General features: G+C 40.4%; 2 protein-coding genes across 14 annotated transcripts in view; both read right to left on the bottom strand.

Annotated features, from left to right (window-relative positions):
• LOC132991234 (sodium bicarbonate cotransporter 3-like) overlaps positions 1-10,434 on the bottom strand; it is a 41,491-nt gene extending 31,057 nt beyond the window's left edge. For 11 of the 12 annotated variants that reach the window (XM_061059907.1, XM_061059901.1, XM_061059906.1 and 8 more), the window contains exon 1: positions 10,280-10,434. In XM_061059907.1, coding sequence (XP_060915890.1) covers positions 10,280-10,321 — 42 coding nt within the window. In that variant the 5' untranslated portion in view covers positions 10,322-10,434. Of the gene's footprint in view, positions 1-4,588; positions 4,799-10,279 lie in introns of those variants that run through there. The other variant, XM_061059902.1, reaches the window with a different exon arrangement.
• Positions 10,435-18,910: 8,476 nt separating this feature from the next.
• On the bottom strand, positions 18,911-23,885 carry eomesa (eomesodermin homolog a). Of its 2 annotated transcripts, XM_061059915.1 has the most exons (7): positions 22,187-23,885; positions 21,585-21,739; positions 20,803-20,924; positions 20,441-20,599; positions 20,227-20,288; positions 19,385-20,106; positions 18,911-19,258 (listed from the first exon to the last, which is right to left on the bottom strand). In XM_061059915.1, exons 1-7 carry the CDS (start codon positions 22,882-22,884, stop codon positions 19,245-19,247), a joined length of 1,932 nt encoding a protein of 643 aa, XP_060915898.1. In that variant the 5' UTR covers positions 22,885-23,885; the 3' UTR covers positions 18,911-19,244. The 2 variants fall into 2 exon arrangements, with proteins under 2 accessions (XP_060915898.1, XP_060915897.1); XM_061059914.1 differs by having other exon boundaries at positions 18,911-20,106.
• Between the last annotated feature and the right edge of the window lie 1,531 nt (positions 23,886-25,416).

The following is a 25,416-nucleotide window of genomic DNA, read 5'->3' as shown; positions in this document are numbered from 1 at the left end:
AATGGCGACCAAAACTACTACCAAGACTACTTTCTCTGGGTTTTGTGTGATTTAGAGGCACTGTAAATGTAAAATATGTAACGGTTCTAATGATGCATAATTAAGGTCATATGATGTCTTGAGCTGTGTAAAAACATTTCTTTATTCTTTCTATTAGTGATTACAAAAATGTAATCACTGAGAGGGCAAAGTTTGAAATTAGCTTGGCTAATGGCTCTTGTTTTAATTTCCTATTCTGCAGGACTCACATAAATCCGTGGTAACAAGCAGGTCACACAAAGCTAGAGTTTAACTATTCCTGCTTCATGAGTATCGTCTTATCTGTGATCTTCTTAAAATACCACATTCACAAATCTGCTAATTTGACTGTATTTACACTTGTTTATGTGCAAACATCAATTAACATCTATTCTATGCATGTTGTCGTCATGCCTGTATAGTAAAGAACATGCACGTGTTGAAGACTGTTGTGCCCCTGACCCTGAATAGCTTGGGACAATTTAAGAACACATGATGCAACCTGTCACATAGCTTTGTCCAAAATAAACTTGTAGTCTATCACGCCAGAGGTCCACAGGCCGGGGAGGCGATTGGCCATTGTGCCCAAAAAGCCCAGCTGTGGTTGGGCTACACAGGCAGTGACAGTAGGTAGGGCTTCACAGGCAAAGAAATGGCCAGCTGAGTTAGAAAAGCAAACAGATAGTGACACCAACAAGGGGATGTTAATAGATACATTTCTGGTCGCGTTCATACAGTTAAAAAAGCCAGACTAGCCCATATGAGTCTAGCACTGTTTTCTTTCCTGTCGATATCAAAATATATATTTTTTTGTATTGTTGATACAATACATTTTAGATAATGACAGAAACATGAAAACTAAGTCGAATGTAACAAAGGTAACAGCTTAATTAACAAAACTCTCTGGACATACAGTATAAGTCAGCTCTGTGTTTCATGGCCTATAACTTCCCAGTAAGACATGCGTGCTGCCACATGAGACACATTACGTGAGGGATTCAAACCATTCAGCTCCCAATACCATTGAGAAAACAGATGTCTAGCACAGTGGGGAATCGTCATCAGATGCCCCTTGATGTCACATGGGAACATAACGTCACCTCTAGTGAGAAGAACTGAAAGCATGCAAGGAGTGTGTAGCAGGATAAGCCAACCCTGGCTTTTCTCAGTACACTTCAGAGGGGACAAATGTGGATGAGTATAGAGTGCGTTCTACGTGGCAATAAAAAGGAAGGACATAAAAACAGAAGGCAACGTGCCAAGTGCAAACATAATCACATCATGAAAAGTGTCACTCTTGTCTTCATCATTTCTCATTTTTAGATCTCCAACCCTCACCCCTTATCGTCTTTTCTTTTACACATGGTGGTCAAATAAAATTCTTATATAAAACACTTTATTTTGAATATATAAATGTGTCTTTTAGGACTTTTACATAAAAAGAGACTTGTACTGTAAGATGCTGCAAAAGTTCATATTTGCTTTTATACATAAAGCATAAACTGTGGTCAAACTACCCCTAACCCCCCCCCCCCCCCCCCCTTTGCATTATGGTCCCCATTTCCATTATCACCAACATATCAACAATTGTCTCATCTCTTTATTAATAAATAGGGCTTTATGATTGTAATTTATTGGAAAGCCCTTCTCCCTCTTGAGCAAAGTGGCTATTGAAGGAAAATATTGTGTGAAAGGGAACACACCATGGACACCTAAACAAAAAGTATTAAACAAAAGGTTCCACTTTGTACAACAGTTTCTGGGCCATATCCACGTGGGATAAAGGGCTGATAAGAAAATGACTGTCAGTGTGTCTGCATAAAAGGATTTCCACTGGCCTTAACAGCAGCTTACATAGTAAATCACAGTAAAGTAGTTGGGTTGTATGCAACAGGGGGATTTACGGTTCACATGAACCATAACGAGTGAACACAAGGCTTACCATATGTAAACAAGGATTTCCAAAGTACAACTTAAAGGTTGTGCTATGATCAATGGGCATGTTCAAGTTCAAGGTATTCTTAATTTGAAACTGTTAATGCAAGTTTATAAAGAGGTTTTCAAAGTATTGTTTGTTGCTTAAATGTTTGGTGCTTTAGCTTGAAAAAGAAATGTTTGGTTCTTGAAATTGATAGCAGGCCCCTGAATCATTTGAAAGAGTGGCTGTGTCAAATCCCTTCCTGAACCTACCAGTAGCTGGCTGAGCCTGAGATTGTTACAGTTCACCGTAATTGAAATGGTTCATGTTCAGTGATTTGCTCACTGAATGTACTACACAGTACAGTGTATATAACGCCCCCTTTTGCTGTGTTGCTAAACCCAGGTCCTTTTCCTCTCCAATTCCTTTGAAAACAAACATTTAAAGACTTTTACTTCATCCAGCTTGAAGTAACCTACTGCGGTCCTTTCATCAAGTAATTATACATTCATACAAATAATTTGCAACATGAAATACAGCTATGATGGCCTATTTCTAAAGCTACATAAAGAAGACAATTCACCCCAATACCATGGCCTTACTTAACAACAATGAGGCTTCAATAAATGAAAAGACATAACATAACTAAAATTGTAAATAAAAACTATTGCACTTTAAAACTCAAGTTCTTTATAAAAATGGATACATATTTTCTTTAATAGTCCATCTTTATTAGTTGGAATGAGGGCCGTGCAAAAATAGTGGCCACAGAGTATTTTTTTGCGGACATCATTGGGCCATCCTTATTGTTGAACTATTAGCATTAGTGTTAATATCACACAAAAGAAAAAACGGAGAAAGAAAAAACTGTCAACAACTGACAATGCATCGTAGACAGTAAGCTGTCAACAAGACGGTTTACCTCGCTTGTTTGTGTGGGATGATTAAACTCAACAGCAGCCAAACACCTCTTTAGCCAACCATTAAAGGAAACAACCAGCAATCCAACAAGCCAACAGGCCTGGTTCCCTCTAATCTCACTCCCTTGCCAGCGTTGCTTTACTGGGACCTGGTCCAATCAATAGAGACTGACGTAAGAAATGTGTTACATAGTGAGAGACCTGTCCCTTGAGATTACTGAATATTACTTACTGCCAATGCACAATTGAATACTAAGGATCAGAATATTGACTTCTATTTACGCCAACTATTGTTATATTATGTAACCAATTAAATCATGACTGAAAACAGAAAAAGAGACAGACAATTTAGAGGTTATAGATAACTGCTAACAGAGTAAGGTGCGATTACCTTACCCGACCAAATTAAATTAGGGGTGGGACAAAAAAATCGTTCCACTACAGTAAAGGGATTTTTTATAGGTCTATTTTTTTTATTTTATTTGATGTGCATTGTTTTTGGAAATATTACACATAATATTCAACTCTATCTGCTATTGTATGTTTTGACTTTTGGTTTTGTTTAAAAAGGAAAAGATTATCGATACTATTGATTTGCAATACTTGTTGAATTGCAATACTTCAAAGTCTGATTCGTACAAACTGAATCAGCACCCAAGATTCGGGATAAAATGGAATCGGAACAAGGGCCCTGTTAAAAAGAGTGAAAATGAAGTGTAATGTATTACACTTTTCAGGAATGTAACATCCAATTATTCCTACCTGTAGCTGAGAGATAAGTGTTAAAACAATAGTAGATACAGAATTAGAGCGGGCAGCAATATTTTGGTTGACTTTTACTTACTTACAAGCCATACGTTTATTTATCTCCCTATAGCATCCGCATGTTACACAGGGCGCAACAAGGGAGGTAGTCAGAAGTGTGTGTTGATCCATATGCTTGAAACATATTTAATTCGGAGTGAATAGATAGTTTATCATAGTCTTCCCTGGATGAAATGCATCTTTACAAACACACTAGAACTTTGCAGACAAACACACATAAACATAAAGATGGAAACCAATAGCTTTCTCTGTCCAACAAACATATCCCTCTTCAGATGACCACCTGATTTTAACAGTACCTCTGAGCTCATCGCACCCACACTGGGCATAATAATTTTACACTTTGCACAATAAGCTAGCCTAAATGCAAACAAGCATTTTATTTATTGTAAATCAGACCAAACACATCATCTCTTTTGACAGCATGCAGCTTGTTTTGCTTTTAGCATCCTTCGCAGACCAATATATTGTGGTTCTCTCCCTGACACTCCTTCCCTCTCTCCTCTCTTCCTTCCTGTTCTCCTTGTCCCACTCCTACAAGCAGCCATAACTGTGTCTGCCTCTTTCCTGTCCTTTCTGCTCCTTGAGGCAATCAAATAGAGGAAAGGAAACATTTCCATTTCAAAACGCATGTCCGATGAGGCAACAGCTTCTCATCCCCAACCCCACACATCCTGCCATCTCTGCCTATTTCCTTCTGGTCAAATGTATTGACCACCTGCTCCATTCATTACCACGGACCACTACTCACTCTACAAATGAAGACCAAAATGGAACAAATCCATATTTAACACAACCCCACTAAAAACGCTGCTCAAACAGAGCCACTTGATTCATTAATGAGGTGAAAATACGACAGTTAGACACACATTAAACCACACATACACACAGAGAGGACCAGACGTACCGTGAGCACATGCCCCCCTTCGCTCTGTTCCTCCATTTAGACTAAAACATCAAAGCAAAGAAGCCGGGACGTTAGCCAGTTCCTTCGTTCTGTCGCTTTACTCTACTGTAGAAGGTGTGTGAGAGCTAAGTGCTAACAGAGACACTGTCGCACTTGTCTGTTCCCTCTTCCTCTGCACATCTCTTTATACAGAGAAAAGAAGAGAGAGAGAGAGAGAGAGAGAGAGAGAGAGAGAGAGAGAGGGAGAGCGAGAGAGAGAGCTGCTTTAAAACGTACACTGCTCTGCTTTATCCTGTCAGCCCGCTCTTTGCTCAGCAGCCAATCCCACCGTGCCACCATGAATATTTCATTCGACCAGCCAAGAGCCTAAACACACACGCACATAAACACTGCCCCACGGAGGACATACACACGCATTTGGAGGACATTCAAAGCTCACCCGCTGAGGTATTCAGGTCACAAATGAAGACCCACCCCCAACACAGATAAATAGAAACAAGCACACGTGTAGGGTTGGCATTCCTCAGAGGGTGCAATGAATTGAAAAAGCACAGATAGCTGTGTGTTCATTACGATACCCCCAATGCCTCTCTGCCTTTGACTTTGACATTCACGATCTTGGTCATAGCCTGAAGGTTAAACATGTCTTTCAACGAACTGTTATTTTACGAAGAACTGTGGGTCACTTGTTTCCTGTCCACAAAAAGAACTGTTACATGAGAAGGGCAAAAAAGAACATGCTCCTAAAACTGATTAATTCAAAGGAATGCTGGATATCCTAGTCCAGACATACTCTGTTGACATGACATTCATAACAGCACAAGTCGGCCCCAAGCACATGAACCACAAAACTACAAAGACGAAGGTGAAACCAAATTTAAAATTGTGACACCTGATGATAAGAGTGCATGCATTTAAATAGAAAGAGTGACATCTAAAGGCTGAGCCGAGGCATCAGGAATTTTTGACTCAACTACCTGACAGCCTGTGTATAGTCCAGAGTGAACAAAAAAATTAGTGTACACAAGTATAATACAGTAGGACAACCATTTTAGGTAAAAGATTAAAGACAACTGATTTCTGTAAATAAGGATCTGCATTACAAATTACAGCTTTAGCTTCACAACTTGGTGCAAATTATTCATTATTTATTGATCCAACAGTTACTTAATAGATCTGTCAATCAATTGTTGCGTCCAACTGTAACTGATTGTACAGCATGTCGTCTATTTAGACTTGGTCTTCAAAGAATCATGAAAAAGAAAACCGTGTGGCCACAGTTATTTTACTGTAAAGTTAATAGAAATTCCCATCAAACTGTCCAAGCTGATTATTTTGGCAAAACATAAGACCTGAAACCTTTCTGCTTACTATCATAGAAGACATAAACAGTGACGATAATTTCTCCTACTGGAGAAGTAAAGCTGAGAGAATGGTTGCAATTTGAGCTTGACAAGTTACAGAACATCAATCATTGATTAAAATTAGGGATTTTCACAGCAACTAATTTTCCTGTCAATTAAATGGAAATTTAAGACTAGTGGAATAATCTAAAGGTAATTAAACAGTCAGAAAACAGTCCAAATTCAGCACAATTTATTTAACATGGCTAAACACTGTCACAAACCATATTGCGTGTGGCCTATTTAATTGCTATCGAAAAAAGTTAATTAAAAAAAAAGATCAGATTCTTCAATAACAACACTGTTGGCTTTCTTAGATACAGCTGAAATTCACAGGCATCACTCTACTGGTAAACAATGTCAAAATGGTTTGTCAAGGTTAATGTTATCAGTGCTAGCACCAACAGCCTTTGATAACATCCACATGCCTGTGCTAAATGCACTGGTCCTATCAAATGGTTATATGCCAGTTTACCGGCACTTCACCTACGAGATGCCAACTGTCCACTGTGCTGGTTCACATCCATCAAGTGGGAAGAACAGGCCCATCAACCCCAGCTACAGCACCAGCTAGTTGCTGCAATACAGCTTAGACACAACATTAAAACAGCATTGGGGCCTATATTTATAGAAATATAAATAATTACTTTAACAGACTTTAATACTCGTGAAGTCAAAGGTTACTACTTTAAATGTGTTGCCAACTAATTGCGCAGACCTCTGATAAAAATGGTTGTATTTCTTCTTTTTTTCCCCACTCATCATTTCTCCAGCTTATTGTTTCGCTCAAAACAAAACAAAAAAGGACTGCGCCGCTTTTGCGGGCGCTAAACCTGTAGAAATGAGAGGAAAAGATTTGGTGGAGTCCACAAAGCACGGGCAAAGGGTGAACTGCGCGCAAACTGCAGTGCCAAGAAGATGGCGTCCTTTGTGCGCCTAAGTTATTTACATTTATGTAATTTAGGACGTTTTCACAAATTCTGTGTAAATTCTCCTTCCTAGAAAAGTTATATGTCAAGGAAACGCACAGAGCATCTGTTAAATTTGTGTTATCTTGTAGTTCTCTTTTACCTTCTGAACCCTGTGTACAGCTGCTCATGCACAGACCATGTGGGGCAGGGAGCGCGCTTTCAGACTGAGCAAACTGACTGAGCAACCGTGGCACTGACGGAACATAGCACGCACGGAAAATGTGGAAATTTCTGATTACAGTACAGCTCCATGCAGAGTAAAGGTGCAGACTGCCTATCTTCAAATTAAGACGCAAAAAAATAATAAAAACAGTGCGGAGCGGGACAACTTTGTGGGCATGTTAGCGCAGGCATCCAATTAGATCAATTTATTTTGTGAATAGGGTGCTAAAACACAAAAGATTTCAGTTGCTATTTCTGCCCAATTCACGGTGCTATCAGCGGGTGCAATCCATTCTTAGTGGATCTGGCCCAAAGTGCTATCTTATCATATCTGCCACTTGGGGGGAACAGGAAGCCTGTGTGCATGTGCAGTTTGAGCACCCTTTAATGTTTTATCAAAAGAATGAGGCATATGGAACAAAGACAAATTCTCAAAGTCTTAGATCCATTATCCATCCTAGTTTACACCAGCAGCAAACAACAACATGCTAAGATCCCATTAAATGCAACCACCAGGACCATTAAATGCAACCACCAGCATAGTGGGGTTGATTAGTTTTGTAAGTTTTACATGACTTTGATGACTTCTTAAATCCTCGCTGTAAACAAAGTGATTAAGGCATAATCCAATTAAGATTAGTACAATCTTGAGTCCTTTGATCTGCTACTATGTCTTTACATAATGAAAATAACCTTTGGGGCATTGTCCTGCACACATACAAGAATCGAGTTTAGAAAAGCAGACCTATTAAAAGTCGCTGCTTTTCATGTTCAGACTAGTTGAGAGAATGTGGTGGGTTTAAGAAATGGAATGCTTTACCTACGTCCACCAGAGAACTTTATAATCACACCTTATTTATAATGTTCATTATTACAGAAATATTGGATACAATACATTAACAGACATTCTTAAGTGTACACCAATTAGTTTAGTTGGAACTGTAGGAATTGTCATTTTTTTAATCCTATTATCATAATACTATAGCTGAAAAGAACAAAGCTCCTCCAGACTGGCAAAGAGGTTCATTAGTTGTAATTAATTACCTATTCAAAGTAATGCCTCACAATGAGCAAGCTCCATAAATAACTCAATAAGATTAAGATTTACTTGTATTGATCCCGCAAGGGGAAATTCTGTTTTTACACTCTGTAAGTCATGCAACACACACATAGGCTGAAATACACACACATGCACAAACAGGATCCTATGGACATGCACTAATGGAGAGATGTCAGAGTGACGGAGCGGCCCACAGTGGTCGCTCCTGAGCTGGTGGTGGGGTTTGGTGCCTTGCTCAAGGGCACCTCGGCAGTGCTCAGGAAGCGATCTGGCACCTCTCCAGCTACCAGACCAACTTCCATATTTGGTCCGCACCGGGACTTGAGCCGGCCACCCTCGGCCAACCCAAGTCCCTACAGACTGAGCTGCTGCCGCCCCCACAAAGTAATCAAAATAACACAGGCAGTAAGTGCTGAGTCGGTTATAGTCCAGGTCAAAGAGCCTACTTTACACTAACTAGACTAAACCAGCTCTCACTAATGAAACAGCAGGATGCACAAAATCTCTGTTCTCATGGCAAGCAGGCATACATCCCTGAGGCAAAAAATCAATCAAAGCTTAGCTCAAATTGTAGAGCTTAGTTATTACAGTGAAAAAAAACAGTGTTCAAAGTGTCACTGACATATATGTGTATTATTTGTCAAATTATTAAACACACCAAACACAATTAAAGGGAATCCTCCTGGTGGTTAATAATTGTGTTATTACGTCCTAAAAATCACTGGGTTTAAATTTTACCAAATAAGATAACACTAACACAACACTGAGCAAGACATAGCTGGAGAAGGAATTTCCTGATCCAATTTATATGTTCAAAAGTTTTAGTAAAATATATACTCCTAGAGGCATTCTGTTAAGGTTACAAGCATGGCCTGTAATAATCATCAGAGGCACATTAGCTTGTTCCTTGGGTTGTGCATTATCATGGGTTAATAAACAATTTGTCTATTATTAGGTAACATAGCTGGACCTCTGCATAAATGGTCGTGTGTCAGTGAACTCACCAACTTCCATGCTTGGGGAAGGAGTACAGCTATTGAGCTTTTCATTGGGCAGCAAGGGGTCAAGTTTCCTCATATGGATGCACAGTGACACACACACACACACACACACACACACACACACACACACACACACACACACACACGCGCGCGCGCGCGCATTGATGTGTGACAGTCAGCATGCTTTTTAAACTTAGCACTGCAACCAGTTTCTTTTTTTGGGCTTGTAAACGCTGCTGTGTGTTTGATTCTGTGACTGTAAAGTTACACCCAAGAGCAGAATGTGAGTTTTAAATATACTCAGCTACAACTCTGTAAAAATGTAACATCTAAAAGAGGTTGGTCAATCTAACATACTGCGATTCAAACTGAGATCTCTTCCACTTCCATTTCTATCCCCCCCTCCAGCTGCACACACTTTCACAGTAAAATTAGCAGCACTCCCTGACTTGGAAATGTCCGACAAGAAAGCAGATCTATTTTGGTACACATTTGATATGCAAATGAGCCATTTTATTTATGTTAATGTTATCTTATCAACATGACACATTATCAAGAAAGAAACGAGTGAACCTGTTGAACTTGAGGGGGGAAACGCTACGACGCTGGTACTACATAGCGATTACAGGCATTAAAACCCGTTCTTACGTTTATTCAAACATCACCGAGAACATGGCACATCTTGTACGTGTTCATATATTTAAGAATTGACCAAACTTTTATGTCAAGACTTGCAACCTTTCCCGACATCTTATATCTAATTACAGTTAATAACGTCACTGAACTGGGCTGACGTCAGCAAGTACTATCTGAAAACAAACGTAGACGAACTAAACTCTCACAAACTGTGCAGGAAAACACATTTGAATGAAAGCTTTCGCTTACTTTATGAAGAAACCTAAACATAACTTTTTAACCATGCCACGTGTCTGAAAGAAAAAAGCCGGCTAACAAAAGGAGGACTCCCGAGCATCCCTCTTACTTCCACGGCAGCTTGGCAAACAAGGGGCAACCATGGAGGGGGCAACCCCGGACAAAGAGCCGTACAAACATGGAGGTGGGCCAGCGGTAAACTGTGTTGAGCGGTTACTCACTGTTCTCAAGAGGGGCCTCATTTGTTCCGAAGGTTCATCCATTTTAACTTCCGGTGGTCTACGTTTACTATTCTTAAATTCCGCCTACTAGTATGTTGAGGAGACTGAGCCGAGTGATACTTCAGTGAACTGAGACGCCTGGTTGAGCTTTCACCCAACGACGCCGTTAGGACACGCCTCTGACTGATTGACAGGCATTAATTGCCAATTGGTCTTCAATGTCCGGCGTTCTCAGCCAATCACATCCTGAAGTGTAACGATTAGGGCGGGGGCTGTTTCCATGTCAGCTCAAAGTCCCAAGCGGGCTTTTTGTTGTTGTGTTATTTTAACCCTGCTGTGCAGACTTTACAAATACAGTCAATGCTGCCGACTCGCGTTTTCTATCGTTTATAACACAGTTTTGAGGGACGAGCAGAAAACAGAAAACTTTCGTCAAATTCTAGTTTGTTGTTTGAAAAATCCTTGTCTGTGCTTATACTGTATATGCTCCTTGTCTGTGCATGGTGCTTTTGTCTGTGTTTAAATGCTCATGTATTTAAATGTGCTATATGTTACACATTTTTATTTTATGTCTGTGCGCTGATTTATCAATTGCTTCCATGCGTATGTGTTATGTTTTAACTAACACTTGTGTTTTATTTGTTATGCTTATGTGTTCTTGTGTCTATGTTTTTGTGCTGCATTTTCCTGTATGTTTTTTAATGTTTTCTTAAATGTCATCAACCTATCAGGGACTGCAGATGAAAATTAGCCTGCATGGCTAAATCTGGCACATTTACATGTGTGACTTCGTTGCTCTTGTTAATTAATGTGCGTTGTCCCTTTTAAATAAAAAAATCAAATGAAAATCAATTTTTTTTTGTTATTTTATTTATTTCGCAATAAAATAAATAATAATAAATAAATCAGGAGAGGATATATAAAAGTAATACTATAGCCTACATGTAGGTATAAAAATAGCCAAAGACAGCATTTACTAAAACAAATCAGCTTACTCAATTGCTATAATAAGCTTATATTTAAAATGTGCTTATTTATATCAACTGCACCGCTATAGGCTGTTACAGATTTTCTCAAATAAAATAAAATCACTCACAGCTAAACCACTGTATTGAAGAGGAAGATGAACAATCTTCAGCCAGTTTTTTATTCATTGCTACTTTGGTAAGAAGAAGCCTTACAAAAAGTATAATAGTAATAAGTTGCATAAACATTTCATGAAATTCTTTCATCCCCCTATGGCCTCCTGACATGTGTTAATTATCCAGAAACCATTTTACTCTATCAAATGCTAAAAGCCGTTACAAACCCTTTGTAATAAACAATTTCCACCAGCAGATGGCACTGCTGTATCATCCATTTCATTGTAGTTACGTAGCATCACAAATACATTTAATTCCTTCTTTAGAGGTAAAACGTTTTATTTCTGGTAATTGTGGATATATCACTATTCAAGTTAAATTGCCTGTAATAACCTACAAACTAAACAGATTTTTAAACAACCTTACATTTGCTTTATGGATCAAGTACAAAGCTTTGGATGGAAGAAATCATTTTGGGCCTTGTTTAAAAATGAGGCAAGTCTGTTTATGCGGATACATAATAGATGCTCTTGGACTTTGCTGCCTTTAATGGCTTAGTTGGAGGACTATCTTTCTTGCAGATTGTGCTTAAAAAATACAAAGTCAACTTCTGCCATAATAACCCTCAGTCACCTACATTATTACAAAATCCTGACATAAATGTATCCAAAGTGAATTGTGATACATTTGGAATAACAAACAGACAAGTGTCAACAGCAAAAAAAAAGTCTGTTCTTTGAAAGGAGTTTGTAGGTTTCTTCCTTTAAATAGAGATTGCTCCTCACCCGCCCATCAACCTCCGGCAGAATCACGCGGCAGCTCAGAAATAGAACTGCGAGGTGGGAGATCAAACTATCACCTCTTAATTGTACCCTGAGTCTTAAAGATGCTGAGAGCCCATTAGCGCACAAAGAAGAGTGCTGTGTACCTCTCCTGCAACATGCATCCACATAATGCAGCTGGGAGATGAGTCAGAAGTTAGACAAAAAGTGGAAGAAGCATCACACTGGCATCCACCTGTTCTGAGACTCTCATAAAGAGCCACAGAGGTGTTGTGATCAAGAGGGAGAAAGTTTTGTGTTTTCCAAAGAGAAAGGGGGGGAAGGGAAAGAAGCAAAAAGTTTTACAGTGCTTTGTTTTAGAGGGAGAATTTGTAATGTGTAATGGGACAGAAGTGCAGCGCTAACAAAGAGTGTTATGTTTATCAGAGCATAATGTTATAAATCAGAGTTTTTCCACAAATGTTCGATTGATTTTTTTATCAAGCCACTAGGAGGGGTAGTCAATATTAAAGCTACAGTAGGTTATGATATGGCCCAAGTTAACGATAATATCACCATTCAGTGACTCTATGCTAATTCATTTATTGCAAGACAATCATATAAAAATACATCCCGACATCTGATTAAATGAAACGTTCAAGTGCAGGATGTATGTTTTTATTTACCTGTATAATTCTTTATGCCTTGACCTCCTTTCACTAGCACCATCATTATCTTGCTGGCTTCTTCTTCTTTTAACCTGCTGCCAGTTTTTTTTCTTTAGCCCATAAATTTTTCATTCACGTTACCTTAATTTATGTCATTAGCACCACTGTGAGGAGTTATCAAGTTGTAATACTGAGTCAACTTGGCAGGGAAATCTTTTTGGAGTGACAAAATTTGTGTTAATTAAAATATGGTACCATTCAATGATTATTTCACAAGAGTCAGGTCAACGATATATTGCCATATTGATATTTTGTTCCAATACCACCGCCCCCCCACCCACCCCTTCCCATCGTCCAATAAGAAAGTCTAGGTAGAATCAATATCGGGGGGTCGTATTGCAACTTCTGTCATCCAGCTCAGAAGCAGCAATAAGTGACACATTTGAGAGTGTAACATGAAAGGTTTAGGCAATCAAATGATTATTGACTGTGTCATATTTTGTCCCAGAAGCTGCAGAAATTAAGAGTCCCTCTTTCCCTGAAGGTTTAGTGGCTGTTGTTGCTCTCCAGCGTTGAGGCCCCTCTGATGGTGCCAGGAGAGAAAGAGTAGAATGTGAAATTCCCACATCTGTTTGAGCGCTCCATCAAAGTGCCAATGCATTGATTTTGACCACAGATCTGTTCCACACGGCTGCCTCTGCGTGCCCTACCCAAAACATCGCTCTCAAGACCATGCGGGGTCTTGCGGGAGATATGGTGCCCCCAGAATCCTGCTCAAATCCTGTGGGACACTTAGAGGAGGGAGGAGGGGTAAAGGCCAGTGACCAGCATGGTGTACCCAAATCGACTCAGCGATGGGAGGGGTAGATAGTGGAAGGTGGGGAAAAGCAGTGGACAAGGGGAGTCATGCCTGTTGAGGAGTGTCCCACTGCCCCCCAGAGGGGACACAGGGGTTTGAAATCAATGTGCTGTTAAGTGCAGCTTAGCTGCGGGATACTCTCCCCAACGTTATCCATGCACCAGTGAGTCAGGGCCTTTTTTCCTGCACCATACACACGCGGTTTGAAGGCACAGACAAGAGGCCTCTGGTACCTCTCACCTCCGCACTTTGTGCCAACACTCAACGCTCCTCCACAAACAGTTGTGGCCCTGCTAACTTGAGACTCATCTCACACCAGGGTCTCACTCCAACCAAACCTGTGAGCCCTTCACCCACACTGTAGTCAGCCCACCCCACTTCAACTGCTGATTTACCAGGTCCAGCGGTGGCTAAATAAAGCTTGTGTTGTATACATTAACACCTGGGGTGAGCTAAAAGGAGGGCCTTTGTCAGCACCACTGTGTTCATGACCTCCTCTTAATAATGCAAAGAACATATGCTCATTATGCGTTTATCCCAAAGGGTGCTGCAAAGATAAAACAGTTCTCTTGATCTGGCCCTCGAAAGGGCCTAAGAAGGAATTTGTCCAACATTTCTGATGCAATTATTAAGAATAAATGTGACTCATACGACTCATGATATTAAGCTCAAAGGGGATCAAAACCCCTTGTAAGATAATGGCGATTAACTAGATGAACATTTAAAAGATGAGTGGTTATATGAGGCCCAAAACGTCCCTGAGGAAAAATTCTAGCGTAATCATAACTGGCTTCTTAATCATGTAACAGAGGTGACATTTATCAACACATCAAAAGGGGGATATAGTGTGAAGAGGAAACATAATCAGTCTGGCTGGTCTATAGGTTGCTTTAAAAAAAAAAAAAAAAGAGGGCATCTAAAAAATATTGACCCAGACACACACGCGTGCCTGTGGCTGCATTTAGTCAGTGAGAGCAGTAATAGTGTGTGACTGAAGGTGAGGAAACAGCCTCAGGACTTCATCTGGGTTTACATGTCAGCCCTCCTCGGCTACAATGTCTCAGCAGCCTGCTTGGCCTTTTCTTACATGAACTCACAACATGGCCACCGATGGATGGCCTGAGGGAAGGGCACAGACATGCAACTACTGCATCATTTATATTTTATAAAGTTTTACTAGATCGCTTTAGAGTCTTACAAAACACAACCTGGTCCTGCCAGGCCGCCGATTACAGACACAACAACAAAACTCAGTCAATTACTGAGATTGTAGTTAGTAATGTTTACAACACACCAGTCAATTCCTCAGGTCTCATCCCAATGCACATATCTCCTCTAAGTCAACACGCTCTGAATTCATGGAAGCATGTTGCAGAGGTGTCTATTGATTACTCGACCTCTTGCATGAATGGTTGAGAAAGAATCTATCGACTTGTTGCTGGGTTTTTGGAGCAGTCAGGAGCCCCCATAAATCGTATGTTTTCATGGAATAGCCCCTGAATGAAAGAGGTGAGGATATTTGCAGAGCTGCAGTGGAGACTGAGGGGGACTTTTGTCGTTTTGTATACAAGATAGATGTCTGTGCTGCTTTTTGGACAGGAGATCATGATAGTGGGAGGATGGCAGAGATTGCCTTTTTAGTGCCCGTTAGCAATGCCAACATGCCTTCAATTTAGCATTTAAAGCTCCTGCGTGGATTTTATTAGCTGGCTATGAAACAGACTGAGGCAAACAAGCCCATCAGTGAGAAGACTGACAATTTCTATAAAGTCATTTTAAAAGCCTGTAAGGTGTCAGAGGAGGAGATTAATAACACGCTCCGAATACATCCTTTTTGTACATTTTCCACGGCAAAGATGAATGTCGAGTGATACTGTTGACTGTGTAGAGGTAGATCTTTCAAAAGAAAACACTTCTCACACACAAGGACAAGATCGGCAAAAAAAAAAAAAAAAAGGTATCACGTTGTCTACAGAGGGCGCCAAAATCAACCCAAATTAAAAGTTCTTCATAGGAGCTTTAAATAGGATGATGGACTCGAGGGCACAGTTGGTTGCTTAAAACTGTGTTTCTGTTTGTAGACTGATTGCTGATTCCTCATTGAAAGTTTCATACAAGAAATTAGTTAAAGGGATACTTCACCCGTTGAAACATGAATCTGTATTGACATTGGGTCATATATGTAGTAGAAATGTGAAATACATTTTGAAGTTGGTGCCTTCTTGGCCGAGAAAAGGCAGAAAGTGTCTTTTTGGCTCATGTTGATGAAAGACACCAAATCCCAGAATGCACAGCACCGCAGGCCACTCCCACTAAGGGCCGAATCAGAATCAGAAATACTTTATTAATCCCAGAGGGAAATTTGATCGATACAGTTTCTCCAAAATATACAGTATAGCAGTAGAAATATAGTAATAAAAACATTTACAGACATATTTACTTCAACACATAAGACCATTTCCTCAACTGATTCAGAGATTTCTTCCAGAATTGATCTTGTAAATTCCTGTCAGAAAACAGACTCCATGTCTGTGTCCATAGGCAAACAGTGAGAGCACAGACACTACCAGTCCGCCCCAGCTCGAGCCGGTCCCGGCTCCTCGTCCTCACCGCCGCCGACAGGCAGGCATTATGTCTCGGCTGCTGAGCTGGCAGCGGCCGGTGGCGGCAATATAGCAATATAGCGGCGAGACGGTTGCGGCCGCAGCAGCCAAAACACAAGACCGGCCTGTCGTCAGCAGCCGTCTCACCGCTATATTTATATTTTTTCGCCATTATCATCTTTCTCCATAGAACCTGTTAGCATAGCTTCCAAGCAATATGGCGGACGTTAAGTTTTGATTCTGGGAGTGAGTTCCCACCCTCTGATCTGTGATTGGTCTGTAGCTTCAGTGGTCGAAAATATGAGGAACTAGCGTTGTAGTTTCACCCCGCTAACCGCAACAGCTTCCAGTGACGCTAAAATCGTCATTTTGCGTCACTGGAAGCTCCTTTACAGACTCAGAAATACAAAGATTTCCCATCTCAGGGGAAAATGAGGGCGGGACGCACGACCCTTCAAAAATACTACCAGGTTTCTAATGATACAAAGATTAATGCAAATGGATGAAGTATCCCTTTAAGTGGAAGTTTAACAGTAGTGTTTTCCCATTATATGTCTCAAAAACATTGCACCTGCATGTCTGCAGATCCATACAAAGCATAACATGTTTTTGACCTAAAATGACTGAAAACGTTGCTGCAACAACCTTAACTTTTAACCTTGACTGAGAAAGAAAAGGTTATTGCAGCAGATCTTTTTTTTCCACAAATGTAAAGGTTAGTTGTGGATTTAAAGTAGTACTGTAGGTGTGTAGAGTTATTGTTTTATCTCCAATTGTCAGTGTATCAATATCTAACACGTCTCCGCTACTGTCTTTTCTACTTCCCGTTGTTGCTGCAGTTCAGCTCGACAGCCATTCCTCACCTCAAACACAGATGAGCCGAGGTCAAGACAACATGAAAAAGGAGAAGTGAAAACATCATCAGATGCTCAGAAATATAATTTGCTGACAAGCGCAAGTGCAAACATTTTTATTCTCCAGACTCGAGCCCCCCCATGAGCCTTATTTCTTACAGCTTTCCTGAGAGGCCGGGGCAATCATGCTCTCTACCTTGTTAGGAGGTGTTAATTGGAGTTAGTCAGACTCCTCACTTTGTCATGAGTCTGACAACAGAATTAATTAGAATTTGAGTATGTAAATCAATTCAAATTGGGGTTCTAATGAAGAAGGAGGAGGGGGTTTGAAGTATTTTCACTGAGGAAAAACAGGTGCTGAGAACAGGAGCCAAGTATGTGTGCGAGAATATTATGACTTCTCTTTTCATGGATTTTATCTCCTCTTATCCACTTTTGGAGAGATCACTGATGCTCTGTATAAATAGAGGTGTTAAGCTGTACATTGCCCTTAGTTGGATGGTTGACGGACTCATTTTCATTTAGCCTGTGTTCATATTTTCTAAGTGCACAGGCCTCGAATGCAGTTGCATTGCTTGGATAAATGGTAAAATGTGTGAAAAATCCATGGCAACAACAGATGGGATAGCAGGACTTTGTGCTTTTCACCTAATTGGGTTTGTGTTGTGAGTCGTGTCATGTAAGACATGTAAATCTCTTATTTAAATCACACTTTGCTCGAGTGAATTGAGAGCTGTGGTGTTACCTTGTTACTCTTATTTGTAGTTTGTGAAGGATTGCTCAGCTTTTCTGTGCAGAACAACACAGCTTCAAAGAATGCTGCTATTTCCAGGAGTGAAAAAAAAAATTAAACTGTCTAGGGTATGTTTTGTTAAAAATCTTTATTTAGTTTTCCCAAAATATAAAATCCACATAATTGGAAAATGAAAGAAAACAAAACTTACGACAACAACAACAACAACAACAACAACACACATTTACCCCACAAATACGTAACCTCATCATCATTATACCTGGTAAACCTACCTGAATATGTTTCAATATAAATGAACATATATGTATATTTACAGCAAGTCTTTTAAAACAGTTCAGACCCATTCAGTACGATCATCCTTTACCCAGAAAACAACACAACACAGTAAAACTATCTCAGCATTGACTGTAACTGCAGAAACAGCCTTTCACTCTATATGCCATCATGCTTTCCTCTTTGTCATCATTACTGTGATATTATTATTCATATTTAAGACAGCTTATTTTAAGTGTTTTCACATGAAAAAATATGTTCAAAATTTTACAAAATATGATTTATGAGCAGAGAATGTAGTAAAATGATCTCAGACTGAAGCAGTGATGTTGCTGGTTACTATTCCCCTTCTTCCATGCAGTAAGCTTTATATTCATTACAAGATATGTTGATTGTTTGTACCTAATATTGTTTAAATGATAATGATGCAATTGGTGTTTTCATAGCCGAATGGAAAGCTTTTATTAAAATGCAGGGTAGGTTCTAATATTTTCATATTGCTTCTTACAGTAAATCAGGAGGTCTCATTTTCAAAGGCAAAACAAAAGTTCTGATCCAGTAGGGTTAGAGTCCCACTATATAAACACATTCTATGCATTACTAAGAAAGCACATTTTTATTTGGATTCATCTGTCAATGTATCATATAAGAGTCATTTTTTATAATACTGAGACAGTTTTAGTATTGTTGTTGTAAAATGTGTGGATCTTTATGAACAAAACCCGGTCTCTGTCTTTATATGAACAAAACATACGTAGAAAACCATGTGGACACCGCTTTGTGAAAAGCTGTTTTTATTATCCATTTAATAACACCTCCATGAAGACGATTTGTACAAGATACATCACATTCTAAAGTGCACGAATACTGTACAACGAAATTGACTTAAATACGCAGGGAGGGGAGGGGAGGGGAAGGGGGGGGCATAAAATCAAAATCACATTTGCAAAATAAAATAGAATAAAATGTTTTTAAAATAAATTGATTAAAAAAATGGGGGGGGACATGCTTTTTGAAAAACAACAAATCACTATGCATGTTTCTGCTCAGGTATGTGAGAGGGGCTGGCCTGGGAAAATAACCTTGTGCAGCTTGCTTGGGGGGGAGAACACTAAGCTTTGGCACCTTTAGAGAAAAGAGAAAAAAGACATTAACAAGGAATGGAGAGCACTCAATAAAACCAAAGAATAAGATTTGAGCTTCAATAAATACAGTCTTAGGGGCTTGTGTAGAATGCATAATAACCCATGCCTTTTGGGTTGTCCTTGTTGTACTCTTCTGTGGTCAAGTCCTCGCACTTGATTGTCGGGGAGTTCTCCGTGCTAGAGCCCCCGGGAGACATTCTGCGTCTCTTGCACACCACCGAGTACACACCAGAATCGGTAGAGTCCACTGATTTTAGCGAGTGGGACGTCTCGATCCAGGTTGAAACAGGTGGAGCGCTCTCCTCTGGTAGCTTGTCTTTTGTAACACCGAGCTGGTCCTCAGGGAAGGCTGGGGGGCTCGGGCGAGGGGACCAGGGCAGACCGGTGGTCATCTTGCGCTGATACGAGCTTCTGGTGCCCCATCCTGCGGCCATAGAGGCGAAGGCCGAGTCTGGGTAGTAGCTGAGGGCGTGGGACGTCTGCAGGGAGAGGGGTTTGATGCCGTAGGAGAGGAGGCTGCTGGTGGAGTAGTCGTTCTCATACGACAGATCCAGCTTGTTGGAGCCCGGCTGCTGGACCGGGGGGACGAACCAGCGCTGGGCGGAGGCGGCGGCTGCGCTGGCATCCTCGCTCTGCGGGGAAAGAAGGCTGTTGGTTTGGGGGACTGCCCGTTCACTGGTGTAGAAGCGGTTTTGTGGCAGGTTGTTGACAAACTGGTCCTGAAAGAAAGGCTGCATGGCATAGCGAGCACCAGGGACGATTTGGGTGGAGCGAGGAGAGTCTGTGGGTGACGGTGTCAGCCTGTCGCTCTCTGGGGCCGTGTACATCCTGTGTGACAAATGATAGAAACACACAAGAGAAAAATGATCAGAGAATATTCAGGGTCAGAGATATGCATCAACAAAAACAAACAGATCGACCGCACTGCTTTGTATGCAAGACACGTACGAGTCATAGTTGTCCCGGAAGCCTTTTGCAAAGGGGTTGTGATCTATCTTGAGCTGCGTGATCTGAAAGAAAAAAAGGAAATGCTGCATGAATAAGGATCTAAATGCAAACCACTTCACAACTACAAAGTAATTTAAAAAAACCAAGCGGAGCATATTTCATTTAGTTTTATAATTCACAACTCAGACAAAACATGTATCATTAAAATGCTTACATCTGTGTTCTGGTAAGCAGTGACGGCTATAAACTGGTTCTCTGGGAAAGTGAAGGTTTGAGTTCTGGCCTCGTTGCTCATGTCCTCCACGCCTTCTTCTGTCACCTCCACAATGTGCAGCCGCGGTTGGTATTTGTGAAGCGACTGCAAGACGATCATCTGCAGAGGAGAAAAGTGTAAAGCTCTCAACTTTTTGCAGCCTGCATGAATCTATTTGTGCACAAAAAAAAAATCAGATGATATTTAATATCTTAAGATGCAGTCAAACATGAAAAAACATAATCTAAAAAAAAAAAACCTTTTAAAAGGAAATAAGACCAGAAAGAGTAAAAGAAAGAATATGTAAGAAACCAGTTTCTAACCTGTGTGTTGTTGTTGTTTGCTCCTTTATTGTTGGTCAGCTTCAGTTTGCCAAAAGAGATTTCTTGCCTCATCCAGTGAGCTCCAGTGTTCGGGGATTCAGGATGAACATACATTTTGTTACCTGAAATAGAAATCACATTTACTAATCGTCTCTTGTCAGTACTAAGGCAAAAAAAGAAAAGAAATGGAGATCAAGTCTATGCAAAACATGCACATGATAAATGATATTTTATTTATTGGCTGACATTTTAGTCAATTGCTGATAAAGGTAATTTTTTTGTTTAAAAAAAAAAAACATAAAACCTGATTTTTTAATATGCTTTGAAGATAATGAAAAAATTTAGATATGGAGAAAAAGGCAAAGGGAATTTATTAATTTAAACGTTTTTGTTTTTTTTAACAGAAGCTGAAAATTTCTCCCATCAAATGTATTTTCTTTTATCATTAAATTTGTAACTTAATTATTAATTTGAGTTCTTACAAGCATTTAAACTAAAAGTGCAGAATTTACTTGGTTCCTGAAACCTTGATCTAAATTTTCTGAGCAGTCAAAATTGTTTGAGTAAAATCACTCCACTTTGCAGCCTATCAAAAATCAGATTTGAAGTAAGAATGTCTTTAAAAGAAAAAATCCAAACACACTAATTTTGTGTGTTGAAGCTCTAAAGATTTATTGCAACATCTGTGATTTTTTTTCGATCCAAGGTTCATTTTCTAGAATCTATAAAACACACAATCATACATTTAGAGATGATCGAGCTTTGTTGATTCTCTTACCCACCTTGCATATTATTGTCTGCTTTTCCACAGGTGACCCACTTCCCTCCCTGAAAGCGCCAGTGATTCGGGTCAGCCAAAACCACTTCTACGAAGACGTTGTAATGGGCCGTGAGGTTGAGTCCAGTGATGTTGAAACTGAGGAATGGGAACATTCGTCTGGGGGAAAAAAATTCAAACAGAAATAATTCAAACAGCTGTGCGGATAAAAAAAAGGTTAAAATAAACAAAGCAAAACAAACTTCCGCAGTGAAGGACGCGTGGCACTTGGCATTATCTGTGTCTTGTATTTCCTTTTAAATGTAAATTCCACCAGTGTCGTTTAACCTGCTGTGTAATTGTGAATTTAAGATTTAGCAGGAACGAAAACTTGCATTGTATTATCCAAAAACCACAGAAATGCGTTTAAAAAAGATCTGAAGGGTGTGCGTAATTTTTTGCTCATGCGTAAAAGTTGTTTCAAAAAGGCCAGCATCCCGTAAAATTATAAAAACGAATTTACTAGTTTTACAAAAACGATTTTTTTGTTTGTTTGTTTGTTTCGTGCACACATTTGTCTTATGTTTGAAGGTGGTCTTTGGAGCCTCCGTCAGCGCATCTTCTTACCTGCCCTGCTTGGTGATGATCATCTCCGTCTGATGCCGGTGGAACTTGAGCCACAGAGGCCGGTTGCAAAGATAGACCTGCGCCCTGGCTCCGGCTGCAGACCCTGGTAGAGACATTGAGCTGATCCCCGTCCCTGCCCCGGGATAGGAGGGGTACAAACAGCCCGGCCCCTGGCTGAACTGATACCCTCCGCTGCTAAACTGACTCCGGCCGGTGCATACGGACGAGGAGGAGAAGCCTGTTGGTGGCAACACGGAACCGTAATGAAGCGAAGCTGGGTACCTGGAGCTGCTGGAGCCGGTGTACACTGACCCGGTCTGTCCTGCGTAAGGGAAGAGTGAACAGGGGCTCGCCATGTCGGAACTCGCCTGGGAAGACGAGATGAAGTATCTGTCAGAGCCAAGTTCGTCTATGTTGTAACGCCTCGCAGTCGTCAACTCGTCCTCACCAAGCACCGGGGAGCCTTTCCTTCCATCCGGCCCGGTTTTAGTGAAAGTGTCCCCCTCTCCCTCTCCCAACATCCCGTTACCCAGGTACTTCTTCGGCGCGCTGGATTCTGATTCGGTCCGCTCCACTTCTTGATACTCGAGCTGTGATGACGGCCTCGGGCTGTTGTTGGCGCTGTCCGACGATGAGAGGTTGTAAAAGGTTTTGGGTAAATTGATGCTCGTGCTGGGTAGGATGTTCTCTAGCTGCATTGTTTTAGATCTTACAATTTAAAAAAAAAGAAGAGCTTCAAGAGTCCAGAGAGTGAATCTCAGCCGAGAAGGCGACACAAAACCACCGCGCCTCCCCTCCCTGACAAAATGATGGAAGGAGGTAGAACCTACTTCTCACCTTCGGATTTTCAGCTCAGATTATGGGCTGGACATGGGCTGTTCAGCAGCTCTTATAAGATGTACTTCTCCACACACCCAACTGATTGCAAGCGACAGGGGAGGAGCTTTTGTTGAGGCATGCGGGGGCACGAGCCCTCTCCATAGCCAATGAAAGCCCTGCTTTAATTCAATTAGAAAGCGTATGGTGGAAATAATAGAGACAAATTGTCCTGACTGTCGTTAATGTATACTTACTTTGATATCATGGATAGGCCTCTTAACCGAAGTAGAAATCTCTCCACAAGTCGAATATTTAACGACACTTAAAAAAATAAATCTCAAGCTCAAATATAGTTGTAGAAAATAGGTGAAGCCTTTTTTCTTAAAGAGAAAAAACGACAAGATTTTTTTTTTCACGTGTCACCTCAAACACAAAATCCCTCAGCAGCGAGCACAATCAACTCTAAACTTCAGCTTCACGTCATCACTTCCAACACAGCAGCTAAATCCACATTCAGATGTAGCTTTTCAGATGACTCCCACTTAACCAAAAAAAGGCTTATTCTCGATGTTCAGCAAGACCCATTCCCCCCAAGCAAACGTCTCCAACACGTTTAAAAAAAATCACATGTGCACCTTGTTTCCTATAATTGGCCTCCGTCGCCTCTTCCACTTCCAGGTTTTCAGTCCAGGCTGTAATAAAACAATCGGCTGTCAACGGCCTGATAATAAAGGCCTGATATTAAACAGACCAGCATTTTTTTCTACAATTCATTTTGTCTTAATTAAAAACAAAATATATATCGAGTTAATTCAGTGTTTAGTTCTTTCTGAGACACAGCTGTCCTTCTTCTCCTCCTCACGGTGTGTGACAAACGGGTTTTTTTTGCCTGTATTTCCGGGAAACTGGAAAAAGTAAAATAAGCCTTCAAATGACATCTTTTCTCACATTATTCAAATATTTTTTTTTTTATTATAAACTCAGCCTTTGGGTTTAATTTCTTTCTCTTTTTCTTTTTTTTTTACAACTGACACGTAGTGCAAACGATTTACAACAGTATTGAATAACAATATGAGATATTATTTTGTGTTAAAAGTTGCATATTTAAAAACAAGTAAAAAAAAACATTTTGATAAATGAAATCGTTTCAATTTGTTTATCCCTACCTTAAAATAAAACAATGTAAATAATCAAATCAATCCTAAGATATGCATTTGGAATATTTGTATGCAATTTTAATTGATAGGCTCCAAAAGAAAAATGCTTTCTTTTTGCATTTGGAAAAAAACAAAACAAAAAGGGTTAAGAGAGTTGAGCTTACGGAGTTGAAGAAACATTAACACTGCAGGTAAAGCCTATGCGTAAAGGAACAGGGGACACTAAGACGTAGAGAAAAACAACAACATTTGTTTGGTTATTATTAAAAACAGAAGACGATTTATAAAATCATTCTAGAAGTGTATAGTATTTAAGAATTAGAATTTACTGCCAGAGAGTCTGGGCCCACACAAACACACACACACATGCAAACAAAAATCACAAACACACACACACACACACACACACACACACACACACACACACACACACACACACACACACACACACACACACACACACACACACACAGAGAGAGAGAGAGAGAGAGAGAGAGTGAAAAAGCGAGTGTGAGAGATCGAAAGCAGAAATAATCAGGGAAACATGTCACACAACAAACGTCGTTCAAATTGCACACAGACCTGATGACAAACCGGAACAGCGCCCTCTAGCGACCGCTCAGGATGACTGTGTAACATTTCCATCATTTCTCATATTAAAGTAACTTAACACTGCAGGAGAGCTGCATGCAGACCTTTAACTCTCACTTCTTCCACTTGAATCTCACTTTACATCATCTTCAGCTGCTGTGAACTCAGCTCGTGCCTGTGTTTGCAACTGTGTGTGTGTGTGTGTGTGTGAGGGCAGTTTGTGCATGTGTGAGTCTTAAAGGAAGCTGGAGGGGGAGCAGGGGGTGAGATGAATTCGGGGAAAATGGGGATACAAATCTGTGAAAAGCTGAGGGAGAGCCTCGGCTGGAGGCAGATTGGCTGGTGTCATAAATGGGACAGTAAAGCTGGCTATTGGGCCATCGGGGGACCGGAGCTACATGCACACAGCAAACAAGCTGTCAATCAAAATCAAAATCCCAGGCCCTTTTCTTCTGTATGAAGACGAAGACTTTTTTATTTCCACCAACAAAAAAAAAATCAAAACCAGTCCTATTATTTATTTTGACCTGCTCTCAACACTTATCAGCAGCATAACCAAATCCTGATTTTCACCAAATCACCTTATTTCTGTTTGCTTGTTGTAAGAAAATCCAGAATTCCTCAGGGAAACCGGTAAAATGAAGTCACTGCAGCAGTTGTAAT

Source organism: Labrus mixtus, chromosome 16, assembly GCF_963584025.1.
Source record: "Labrus mixtus chromosome 16, fLabMix1.1, whole genome shotgun sequence".
NCBI lineage: Eukaryota > Metazoa > Chordata > Actinopteri > Labriformes > Labridae > Labrus > Labrus mixtus.
Note: the sequence above shows the minus strand (reverse complement) of the source record. Positions and strands in the feature narration are given on the sequence as shown.